Source organism: Hirsutella rhossiliensis (assembly GCF_020360975.1).
Source record: "Hirsutella rhossiliensis strain HR02 chromosome Unknown scaffold00002, whole genome shotgun sequence".
Taxonomy (NCBI): domain Eukaryota; kingdom Fungi; phylum Ascomycota; class Sordariomycetes; order Hypocreales; family Ophiocordycipitaceae; genus Hirsutella; species Hirsutella rhossiliensis.
Window position 1 is genome coordinate 3353020 of NW_025408668.1, and position 12731 is coordinate 3365750.

Sequence of the window (12731 nt, forward strand, 5' to 3'; positions counted from 1 at the left end):
AATTTTAAGTATTTCTTTAAATTCTTCGAAGTATAGAGCGTATTCTTTAATCGTAGTATTTTCCCTTAGTAACGAGGGTAGTAGTATAAGTTTATTCTCGTCTTCCGTTTCTCTAGGTATTTCTTATTCTTTAGAGCTTATATCGTCGATACTTCGTTATTCCTCTTTAGGTTATTATCCGAGTTTTATAAGTATAAGGGCTACGTCTATATCTTCTTTATTATATTATTTATAGACTGCCTATTATTAATATCGATTTTTATTTTATATATCTTCCTAGAATCGTTTGCCGTTCTTCCTAATCTAGTCTTAGGAGACTCCTTTAGGATAGGGGTATTTTAGTTCTACGAATTTAACTTATTTCTATGTTTTAGGATCCCTTTATTATATTATTATAAGGGTCTTCTTTAGTAGCTTTAGGAACTATTTAGTACCGTTCTTATCGCTTAAGTATACTATATATTTATTATCGTAGTATATAGTCTAACTTCTAAGGCTAGTGCCTAGTAGGTTTTCTTCTCCTTATAAGGTTATTTATATTCTTTAGAGTAATATCTAAGTTTCCTATAGTTAAAACACTTTCCTTTACTTTTCTATATTATATTTAGATCTATCCTACCTAGGTTAGTTATATGGGCGTAGGTAATAGGAGTTTCGCGCTTCTTTTTATAGTTAGCGCGTCGGTTAAAGTTATTTTTATAGGAAGGGTTCTAGTTTCCTCTTCTTTATTTCTTTTCTTAGCATCGCGTATACTATCTATCGTCGATTCGTACTACTATAGTAATATAGTCTAAGAGGTTATTAGGTCGATTTTCCTTATAGAGTTCGTCCTTAACTTCTTCTTTAAGCCCGTTATAGAATCGTAATATAAGAGGTTCGTCGTCTTAATTAAGCTTTAAGGTAACTTAGCGGAACTTCGTAGTATAATCCGATACTAAGATCCTTTATCGGAGTTCTCAAAGTTTTTATTTAGCTTCTTATTCCTTATCGGTTATTCCGAATACCTTTATAATAGCTTCTTCGAATCCTTAGAAACTAGCAAAGACTTCGTCTATCTCGTTATCTCGTCGCGCTAGTTAGTTATCGAGAAAATCCCTTATAATAGGTCTAAACTAAGCGAGTGCCGTTCTAGATAAATAATTTCCTATATAGAGTACCTTTTCGACTAGGTCCGAAAGTTTAATAGGGTAAAACCGGTAGTAGGCCTTAAGTTAGGTAAGAAAGTCTTAAAGCGTGCTATAAGTACCGTCGAATAGTCCTAGCTATTTTAGTTTAACTACTTCTCCGAGGTCCTTAACTTATCTATTGCCTCCTCCGTTCCTAAGTAACTATACCTTATATCGAAGGGTAATAATCTCGCGCATTATATCCTAAGGCGATATAGTAGCTCTAGAGTTAGTTAATCTAGTTTACTATATAGGTATATTAATAGTTACGATATTACTTAGAGTAACGCGGTGTTATACTAAATAAGAGCTTTTAACGTATAACGACCGGCGTTATTCCTAAGGGATAAACCTATCGAGGGGTTTATATTAGTAGATATAATAAGGCGTGGTCTAAGCAATAATATATATATTACGTTAGTAATAAGTCGGAGGTCGTAGACCGTAGACTATAACTAGGTAATTAGAATTAGAGATAGAATCGTAATAAAGATCTATATTAAAAGCTAGAGAGCTATCTATCTAAAGGAGTAAAAGTAGGTAGCTATATATACCTATAAAGACTATCCTTAGATTATAGGCCTAGCTATAATCCCTAACGTTAGATCGTATAGAGCGTAGTAATCCTATTAATCCTAGATTACTTAGATCTCTACGATCCCCTCGATCCTATATCTATTAGATAGTCGTGCCGACTATTTATCTATTAGACCGTATTACGTGCTTAACGCGGTCGACCGTTAGCGGCCTAGTAGCCGTAGTCGTAATACCTTATCTATAAGGGCGGCGACGGGTAAGGAGTTATTAATTATAACCTATATTAAAGTAGGCTCCTCTTCTATATAGGCGGATAATTCCTCTTTCTCTTTTACTAGTGCTAGTAATTAGGGCTCTAGAGCTTATCTTTACTCCGGAGCTACTCTTTTTCCTTTAGGCCTAGGGGCGTAGAGTCCTCTTTATCGTCTAAGGTAAGAAGTAGTTCTATCTTCGCTACTTAAACTACTATAGGCCGCTTAGCTAAAAGGAAGGGGCATTTTAATATAAAGTATATAAACGCGCCGTAACGTAGGTAGCGGCCGTTAGCCTTCCTTTTCCTAATTTCCTCGCTCGTTACCTACTTCGCCCGCTACTTAAAGGGCGGAATAGTATAGGGAATATTTAATAATAACTTCCTACCGCGTTTAGCTCGGTCTATATAAGTAGCCGATATTAAGGTATCCCTATCTATATCGATAGTCGGCTATTCCTCTTATAGAGGGGCGGTAATCCTATTACCGCTATACGGCGTACGCTTATAAAGCTTCTAAAAACGCGGCGCCTACTTATAGCCCTATACTACCTTTATTAACTAGCTTATATACTCGCCGTAGTTAGTAGGTATAATTATAGGGATAAGTAGCTCCTATAAGGCTAGCGTAATTAAGTTCCGTAACTATATAAGCTTCGCGCTATCTTCCTATACTATAGTTCCCGCCGCTTATAAGAGCGTCTCTTTAAAGTTAGGGAGGAATTCGCTAAAGGACTACCCGTCCCTCTACCTAAGGGTCTATAGCCTATCCTATGCCTTCTCCCGCTCCTATACGTTGCCGAACGTATATATAAGGTATTAAAAGAAGTCCTATAGGTCGCGTCTACCCCTAGGGCCGCCCTTATCCTAGAATCTAGAGATCCTCTATATCTAAGGCTCCGGTAGCGTATAGAGGAGCAAATACCACGCTATATTACGATAGCTATTTAGGCCCTATTTCTTATCTATTATAAACTTTATCTATAGCCGGCTAAGGAAGAAGTAGAAGGACTTAGGCTTACCGTCCTAAGTCGGCTACGGAAGCGGCTTCCGTATCGGTAGTACTACCGCCGTAACTAGTATTACGGAGGTCGTAGGGGTTAACGCTAGTCTCGTAGACGGCTCCCCTAGTGCAGCGAGAACCTCGTTCTTCTCGCTAGCCGTCGCGCTTCTAATCGCTTTTAGGATAGCTGCGATACTTCCTATCCGCCTAGGGGGTAGCGGGGTGCTCCCTTAGGGAAGCGGCGCCCTTTCCGGGGAGATATCTATTAGATCTATTAGTTAATAGCTTATACTATTACGGAGTAGGCAGAGGCGTATACATAGGTGCCGTCCGTAGGATAATATTAATAAGCTATATAGAGCTCTTCTATGCGCGGCTAGCTCGTATATATACGTGCGGGATCTAGCCCTCTATATATAACTATACGGCTTAGGCCGTAGCCTAAGCCTATAACCTATAATAGTTAAAGACTCTTATACTTATACTCCTAGAAATAAGAATCCTTTTAATAGAATTCGTTTTAATAAAGAGGCTATAATACTATATAAAGAAGATTAAGATTAAAGTAAGAGATTTTATACTTACTTATAGCCTATAGGTATTATCTAATAAAAGCTTTTTATAAACTCTTTTTAAATATAAATATAAAGCTAGTAAAGAAGAGATAAATATCATAATATAATTAATATTACTTTACTAAGTAATAATAAGTTAAAGAAAGTAAAGGAGTTAAAGGAAGTAAAGGAGATAGAGGAAGTAAAGGAAATAGGGGAAGTAGAGGAGATAGAGGAAAGTAACTCTTATCGGGAAGAATAAGTTTAAAGCTATAAGAAAAAGCGAAAAGGCCGTATAGTAATAGAGGCAATAGTCGCCTCCTCTATAAAGAGAACTAGATATAAGGAGAATATTTAACTGCGACGACAGGACTTTAAATATTAAAAGGATAGTTAAGGTAGAGAGTAAATAATATCTATAGGATCTTATCCTTTAATTTAATACTACTTTTAGCTATATAGCTTATATATATTTTATAGGTGCCTCGTATTAAGATAAGTATAAACGATTAATATAATAAAACTAAATAGGTAATGCCTATAGGTAGCCCGAATATACCTATATATATTTTTAGGTACCTATTTTAAATTTACCTACCTACTAAGTATTTATAGTGGCCCTAAAATAGCCCGTGGGTAGGTATAGGTAGCCTATAAGCAAATACCCATGGGTATTTTTAAGTCTAGTGCCGGGGACGGGGGGACATGTTGAACCGGGTTGGCAGGTCGAGCCCAGTTGGGGAGACAGAAGCCGTTGCAGTCATGCTGTGATACCGTCTGAATCGAGATCCATCACGCCGAACTCGCGGTTCCGAGATAGGATAAGCAGGTCGAAGAGGATGGCCTCGTATGGGTAAATGCCCCCTTGGAGATCGCAGAGAACGTGAAACCCATCCGTCACGTGATAGCTATAGTGGCTAAGGGCTTGCATAACCTTTCTTTAGTCCTCAGAACCGTCGTTTCATCCAGTAATGCTATTGAATTTCTGGAAGTCTTCGATAAAAGGCTCGCAAGATGACTCTGGCCTAACCACTTGTCGGAACTCGCGCCGGTAAATACCTGTCAGGACAAGGGCCTATGATACGCGTTAGTAACACCTCTATCGGGGGTGCCCTCATTTTGCATGGTGTAGCGGTATTTTACCAGCTTGACAATACCATACTTCGAGCACGTCGATTTTGACGGCCTGGTCGATGATTTTCGCTTGATTGAACTAGTTTGCAATGCCCAAGGCCCTATCGACGGCTTTGATGTCGAGAGTGAAATAATCGTCTGAAAAGGCTGCGCCCGGTGACCACACATGCCCGGCCCTGACGAGGTCCTGAAGCGTAGGTTCCCTCGGCCACCCAACGAAAAGCACCTTGGCAAAGGGATTCTCTAGGAAATACTGTGGGGTGGAGCTCGTACCGGACTTGTTATATCTGCCGCCGTCAGACAAACTTGCGGATTGGGTGTCGGGGTGATGCCTTTGGACACAGGTCACACGTCGCGAAACACCCGGGGCCTTTGGAGTACTGATTTTCCGTGAAGGATGACTGGGGGAGATTGCGGTCGCAATCCGCACATGTGCGACCCACGGCGGTCGGGCCAAGGCAGCACGAGTGGGCAGGATGGGCAGGATCAGGTGAGGTCGAGATGAAAGCAGCGTTTGAGAACTCTGGTTCCAGGGGCACACAATTTCACGGGCCCTGGACTCTTCAGCCATGACTAAACGTGCTATATCGCCAGTCACAGTTGTGAGCCGTGGTCGACAGGGGAGGTAACCACCAAGAGCCTTGACACCGAAAGGTTAGGCCAGTCCTATGGAGCGTCTACGAGTACCATAGTGCAAAGGATGAAACGAAAAGGCGGTGTCTACAAGTAGATTTTGTGACGAATATAGAGTTTGCTCTGGACCAGTGGACCTCATATGTCCTTGGCGCCTTTGCGGATAGCTTCCTCTACTATTTTTGCGGCTTGCAAGACCTCCTCATCGCGACAGTGTCTTCCGACCAGTTGCACTGATATTGGCAAGCTGTCAAACAGCTCGGGGTCATCTTGGGGGACTGTTAACTCAACCAACTGCGGTGAAAAGGCGGCCACGTTACTCACAGGCTTTCCATTCCCTCTCATCCTCCGCCGACCTAGGCTGGTAATCCGAGTTGAAGGCGTCGGTCGTCTTATCGGCGCAAAGCCCGCTCGGGAAAACGACTGCCGGATAGTCTAGGATGTTCCAGACAGCGGTATACGCCCAGTATTTTGGCTGCCCCTGAAGCGCCCCGACGCCGACGTAAGTCGGGCAAAGAATCACGTCGACGCCTTGGGACTTCATCAAGGCCTGATATTCCATGCGGTACTTGTCGCGTCTAGAGTTGAGCTTCCAGTTATCCAGAACCGTCAAGTCTGTGGGGCTCGCGAAGCTTAGAACGTGCTCTGTCAGCGGAAGCATCGGCTCTCCTGATGATTCCAGGGCGCTCCGCAGCCTGATGGCTCCATCGGCGAAATATAATTGCTTCTATGAGAACGACAAATGTTAGCGGCGCCGGCACTCGGGTTTGCTCCTCAACATTGTCGTACCACAATGTCCCAGCCTTCGGCATGCTGGTACGGCTGCCAGCGCACCGATTTTATCCCGGCAGCTTGAAGTTTTTGCTCTGCTGCAAGTAGAGCTCTTGTTATCGGGGGATGGGGCTGGACAAGGCTTGATGAAGCTGTTAGCCCAGACTGCGCATCCCATACGTGCACACAACAACTTACCCATCGTCAAGCATGATGCCAACGGTGAGAGATGGAGGCGAAAGGGTTACATCTCTCCATCCCAGCGGCATCAAAGAAGGTTCCGTCTCCCAGGGCTCTTGGTCCAGCACCGCTTTTTGGAATCGAATCAGGTCGCCGAGACACTGACCAAGGGGCCCTACACAGCCGTGGACTGACTCTTGGCCACCGAATATTCCTGCAAGCCCATGCCCTGGGTTCCGCAGAGCCGTGGGTTTGAAACCGTAGACGCTGCAAAAGGCTGCAGGTCCTCTGATCGAGCCCCCAATGTCTGTGCCGACACCTAGCACCGAGCACCGAAAAGCAACAGAAGCACCCTCGCCTCCCGAAGAACCGCCAGGCGAGAGGCGACGATCGTGGGGATTCAGCGTCATGCCTGTGATGTTGTTATTGCAGTCTAGATGCTATTGCGGAACAGGAAACGTCAGTCTTGGTTTCCGTACACACAGGCTCGTATAGCCTTACCATGATGGATTGAGGCTGGTTCGTCCTGACATGGAGGACTGCCCCAGCTTTCTTGAGTAGTTGGACAATGTGTGCGTCTTCCTCGGGAATGGAATCGGTGTTGCACACAAAGCCTGCATTGCATATTCTTCCTTTCATGCCAATGTGTTCCTAGTTCAAGCTTGTCAGTTGGAAAACTTGACGCTCAGTCTCCAGTGCGATTGCATACTTTGACGGAAATCGGAACACCATGCAGAGGCCCAACCAAGGCACCCGTCTGCCTGTACTTTTCGTCCAGGCTTCTTGCGGCCTCGAGCGCAGGGTCGGCCAAGAACTCTACGGCAAAGTTAAGCTGTTTCGATCAGTCAGATAACTGCATCGCGTATACTGCTGGCTTGCTTTGTTTCTCGCTTCACCTACTAGCTGCTGGCCGATAGTCGCTCGTTTGAGAAATGCCAATGTCACTGCCTCGGCTGTCCACCTGCCCGTCCGATATCTTTGCAGTAGGCCGTCGACAGTTTGGCTCGTCATGTCAAGTTCCTCTGGCGTGAGCACGCCACGCTCCTCTGGAAAGTGCAAAACGTTTCTCTGGTCATCGCCCGGCAAATTGGATATTCCTGCGATCAAGTGCCGGGGAATAGACTGCTCGAGGGCGTCGCGGCCTATCTGGGCCTTGGCAAGCCACGTCTCGGTGTTGGCCATTTTGAACGGGATTCGACGTTGTAGGCGTGGCGTCTACTCGAACTGCAAGCATCAGAGTCCCCGACAGTTTTGGACGTTGCTCAGAGTTGGCATCACTGGCATTTAAACACAGTCCAAGGCCGAGGGAATATTCGGGCTGGTCTTCCCCGAAGAGGGGCGTGTGGGGGCAGCCGGGGTTAGAGATGGCAAGGCACACTGGGTCGGCGGCCCCCTTTCCGTATGGGCCCTGGTGGGTGATTGCCACAGAGGGGCGTGTAAGCAATGGGCGTTGGAAGCGGAGTCGCCGGAGCGGGTTACAAGAGGTCAATTGGAAACTTAAAATGCTGACCCAGGTCTTGGAGTACGACTCTTGGACGAGTTGCTTATACTTGAGGGTTTAATGCCAAGTTCGTCATATGTGATGCCTTGGAGGAATGCAAGAACCATAGGCTACTAGTATAAAGAATTGGAGTTAGAATGTTTGATACAAGATTTGTTGAATCCACGTCGACGTGACGAGACCTTGACTGGGTGAAGATATCCGGAAAAGATTAGCCTAACGAAGGCCTCTGATTTACTTGTCTACCGTTTAATTCCTTGGACAAGTCTGCAGCAAAACGAACCACCGTGAACTGAGTCTTGCAAATGAGTTTTCCACAAAACTTCAAGAGACACGCGAAAGAGAGGTGGAGCAAAAACGTGGAAAGGCGCCGGAAACTTTCCCCTTGTGACCCCATCCAATCGGGAAGCTGCAATCCAGTCGTAGGCGTGTTGAGGTTACTCTTAAATCTCAGGATACCCGGGGGTGAGAATTGAACGGGACTTGGTCTCCTGGCTTGTTCATTCGTCAAGATATCAAACTTGAGAGACCTATCCCATGTCAAGGAGGATACAAGATGCTCGTGTCGGCATACTCTTGGCATACTCTTGGCGTAGTCAAGCTCAGCTTGTCGGACCGACAACGAGTTGATTCCATTCGTTGTTGACGAGTCGAGGCTCGTTACCAGCACGGTTTCGTCCCCACGTACCACATGACATTGACGTTGTAAAGAGGAAGTGGGCGGCGGAAACATGAGTCAGGTGGGCCCAATGCCCATCACGATCGAACGACACTCAGAGCAGCCGGTCCCGTTTCAGGCTATTCCGGATGCCTCGGGCACCGCGCGCGAACTGCGGCTAGGGGTGAGCCGCCGTGGGTCTCTCGGAGAAAAGAGATAAAGTTTGGCCACGATTCGAACGTGAGATGACACTAGCAAATACCTAGCAAGGAAGCCGCCCTAGGCAATGGCAGTAGAGTCGGCAATTAACTACGGGTCGTCTGGTAGGAGAGGTTGTGCGTCCGTGGCTGCATAGGCGGTGGTTTCCCAGCCTCCAATGGCCCTTTCCTGCTGAAGGAAGACTGGCTGATCAACTTAATACGTCGATAATGGCCTTTTCAGACTTTTCAAGGCTCACCGTAGAGTATGTACAGTGATGTATGCGTGCATATACTGGCCACTTGCGCAGATACATATATTCAGCATGAAGATATTCACTTGGAAACGGCGATGCAACCGCGTGTCAAGACTAGTAAGTACATGCTTCTCCGGCTCGCAGAAGTCTGGAATCGTAGCAGGAGTGACGCATTGACGCCACAGTGGCTCGCACGGAAGCCGAGACAATAGCGGGCTCGACAAATAGGCGCGTCCTTCCAGATCCAGACACTGCCCCTGTCCCTGGCAGAATGTTCTCCTTCAGATTCCGTGCTAAATTCTATCTAAGCCTTTGCCTTGTTTGACACAGGCCCCAAAGGCTAGATTACGCGGCTCGGTGTAGCTTGGTTCTGAGGGTCTTGCATCAATGCTTGGTACGATAGACTCGCCGCGACACCGCTGGTCGCAAAGCATCAGAGCCGCTGCCAGCCTTACTTTGACTATTGCTCCTCCCCCCCCCCCTGGTCTGGGATGAGAGAGGTTTCGATTGGACGGTTACGCTTCTTGGCTTTTCCCCACGAACGGCGCTCGGGGACGAAAGCTTGAGTCGTTGCCAGAGGCACAGCTTAAATTGGATAGACGGAGTTGAGCTTGTACCGTTAAACAGCACGGCCAACCAGTTGTAGGACAAATAAATAGTAGAGTTTCTAAAAATCCAGCGGAAATCTTCCGTGGCGTCACTGGCGGACGATGGGCTAGTGTTCTGTTAGCGCGTAACAGGAGAACCGGCTCTTTGACCCCCTTGCTATGCTTGTGTGTATAGGGTTACATGCAAGGGCTTCTGGTCAACTCGATGCCCGGGCCTCGCGGGTCAAGGTTTATATATGAGAGCCTGAGAGGGAACAAAGCGGTTATCTGGATCAAGTCCACTTGTTTAGCAAGCTTCGCTTGTCAACGGGAACTTGCATCGAAACTGCGCCCCTTCTGTCCCGAGTCCCGTCATGGACCAACTAAAAGACAAGGTCGGGCGGAGGCTCACGTCGGCTCGCGCCTGGGAGCTACCAAAGCAGACGAGTGCCGTGGCTCCGAAGGATGTCTGGGTATGTTCCTTGACGAGGGGAGGAATCACGAGGAAGCACGAGGAAAGCCATTGATGGGACTTCTGCTGACGCCTTACCTGGTCAAATAACAGACCAACCATGACATGGACCCGACTCCCCCCGAAGAGCAGACCTGGTCCATCTGGGTCATCATGGCCTACTGGATGACCGACACGGTCAACCTGGCCACCTGGCAGGTCGCCTCTGGCATCCTATCTCTGGGCCTCTCGTGGCGAGAAGCCATTCCCTGCATGGTGGTTGGCACCGTCTGCGTGGCCGTGCCCATGGTGCTCAACGGGGCCATTGGCTCGACGCTGCATATCCCATTTGCCGTCATCACGGCCGCCAGCTTCGGCTACTATCTCCGCTACTTCTGCGTCGTCAGCCGCGCCGTCCTCGCCATGTTCTGGTTCGGCATCCAGTCGGCCAACGGCGCCCAGTGCGTCACCATTATGCTGCGCGCCCTCGCTCCCGGCTACAACGACATCCCCAACGTGCTGCCCGCCGACGCGGGCATCGACTCCAAGGGCCTCTGCTCGTACTTCATCTTCTGGGTCGTCCAGCTGCCCCTGCTGCTCATCCACCCGACCAAGCTGCGGCCCATCTTCTGGATCAAGCTCTTCAGCGCGCCCGCCGCTGCCATCGCCACCATGGGGTGGAGCATCCGTCAGGCCGGGGGTGCCGGGGACATCTTCGCCCTCAAAGCCGAGGCAACCGGCAACTCCTACACCCTGCTGTGGCTCACCGGCATGACCACGATAACCGGCTCGTGGGCCACCATGGCCTGTAACATCCCCGACTTCACCAGATATGCGCGCTCGCGCCGCGGCCAGTTCGTGCAGATGCCCTTTCTGCCCATCATTTTCACCCTCTGCGGCGTGCTGGGTATCGTCACCACGTCAGCCTCCAAGGTCTTTACCGGCACCTACGTCTGGAACCCGCTCGACATCATCGCCATGTGGCTCGATCTGGGCAGCGGCGGCCGGTGTGCGGCCTTTTTTGCCGCCTTGGCCTGGTATATCGCTCAGGTTGGCACCAACATCACGACAAACTCCATCTCGGCCGCAAACGACTTGACTGTCATGTTCCCACGCTGGATCAACATCAAGAGGGGTTCCGTCATTGTTGCCCTCGTCGGGGGCTGGGCCTTTGTTCCGTGGAAGATTCTGGGCTCCGCAACCACCTTTCTGTCCTTTATGGGCGGCTACGCTGGCACGTATTGGTCCGAGACACATCGTCAAACACGTTCGTCAGTCTAGAGTAAGTGCTAAGCAACTTTTGCAGTTTTCCTGGCCCCCATCAGCGGCATCATGGTAGCCGACTACTGGCTCGTCAATAGGCGACGCTACGACATCCCGGCACTCTATGATCCCAATGGCCGCTACCGCTTCGTCGGAGGCTGTAACTGGCGCGCGTCCGTCGCCTTTCTAGTTCCCGTGGCGCCCTTGCTTCCGGGGCTTGCCTTGAGCATCAGCGGGCCGTCGGCGGTGAGCGTCTCACAGGGGGCGCAGAATCTGTACTCTGTCAACTGGCTCTTTGGCTTCATTCTCTCCATCCTTCTCTACACAGCCCTGAGCCTGATGCTGCCTGCAAAGGGGGGACCGGGATCGATCCATTTGTCCCTGCCCATGACGTACAACGACGAGGGGGCCGTGGACACGGAAAGGCGAGGTAGCAGGGGAGAAAAGGGTTGTTCATAGCCGGGTTAGTTTGATGTATGAGCAAAGGAAACCGCTATGAGCAAAGGAAACCGCTTTTACGTCCAATCCATATTTCTATGTGTCTCCTTGATGAGACACTCATATCTTGTAACCCGGAATCGTTTCCATCAATACATATATCGGTGTGAGAATCACGTAAACACGAAGATAGGCTAAGGACATAAGACGAGCAGACCCCCCACCCGGTTGGACCTGCGCGAGCTCATCACAGAGTAAGCGTTATCAGCCAGTCACATACTGCCAAGTTCCCCGCTTTGAACAGCCAAGTAACCTGATAATATACGGAAAAAAGAGATCTTGCTCAGTGGTCATAGCGAGGCAAGAAATCCTTGGATCAAAGGCCGTTAAGCTTAAAACCATAACGGCAATTATTGAAACTTAAAAAGGATTATTTCACACTTGGCTGCCCTACTCGGCTTTCGATGCGGCTCAGCGACAGTTTGACGCAAGGGCTCTGTATACTCGAGCCCACTGCCGTTGCAACAGCAACATTTCTACCGGGTTCTACTTGCGGCTCTTGCCTCTGCTTTTTCACTCGAGGGCCGAAAGTATTGCCCGAGCGAGTCTCTCAGCGTCGGACTAGGCCTCTGGTTTATAACTCGACCGTTGAGTGCTTCCCGTGAATGCTATTAGCCGAGCTCGTCTCGGTATGTCAGTTCTGACAGAGTACGGCGACCAGAGCCGGGTTTACGGCAACGGGGTTGTCTCGTGCTTTCCCCTCAGCCGCTACGTGCATTGACGACTGAACTTCAATCACAACTCCCTCACTCACCGCAAATAGTGTGTACTGGGCTTTATCAACCGTTGCAGACACAACCCTCCGAAACAACCCGGTCGTCCTTGTTGAGAATTGACCGACTTCACCCAAACAAATCTCGTTCAAGCCGGTACTATAATTAGATGGTCTAGACTTGGAGTCGCGCCTAGTAGTCGATACGATAAGGCGTCGGGTAGTTGTCAGCACTTATTAAGTTGCCGAGCGCGTCCGTATATTAATATTTGTAGATAACGTATAATTACACCTTCTCCTATTTTTGCTTCTTGGAAAGATGCCCGTCTTCAAGCTGCAATACGCACAGCAAGCAGGAGCTTCCGGCACACATTGGGTT

The 12731-nt window shown here is 48.4% G+C and overlaps 2 protein-coding genes across 2 annotated transcripts; one reads left to right on the forward strand and one right to left on the reverse strand.

Moving 5' to 3' along the window:
* Positions 1-5415: 5415 nt before the first annotated feature.
* On the reverse strand, positions 5416-7410 carry HRG_01991 (amidase domain-containing protein; the record flags this gene model as incomplete). The annotated part of the gene is made up of 7 exons (XM_044860462.1): positions 5416-5546; positions 5602-6004; positions 6067-6190; positions 6247-6668; positions 6730-6879; positions 6938-7060; positions 7129-7410. The coding sequence occupies 7 exons, from the start codon at positions 7408-7410 to the stop codon at positions 5416-5418; spliced, it is 1635 nt and encodes a 544-aa protein (XP_044724095.1).
* Positions 7411-9802: 2392 nt separating this feature from the next.
* Positions 9803-11601, forward strand: HRG_01992 (permease for cytosine/purines, uracil, thiamine, allantoin; the record flags this gene model as incomplete). The annotated part of the gene is made up of 3 exons (XM_044860463.1): positions 9803-9901; positions 9994-11113; positions 11186-11601. 3 exons carry the CDS (start codon positions 9803-9805, stop codon positions 11599-11601), a joined length of 1635 nt encoding a protein of 544 aa, XP_044724096.1.
* Positions 11602-12731: the final 1130 nt, after the last annotated feature.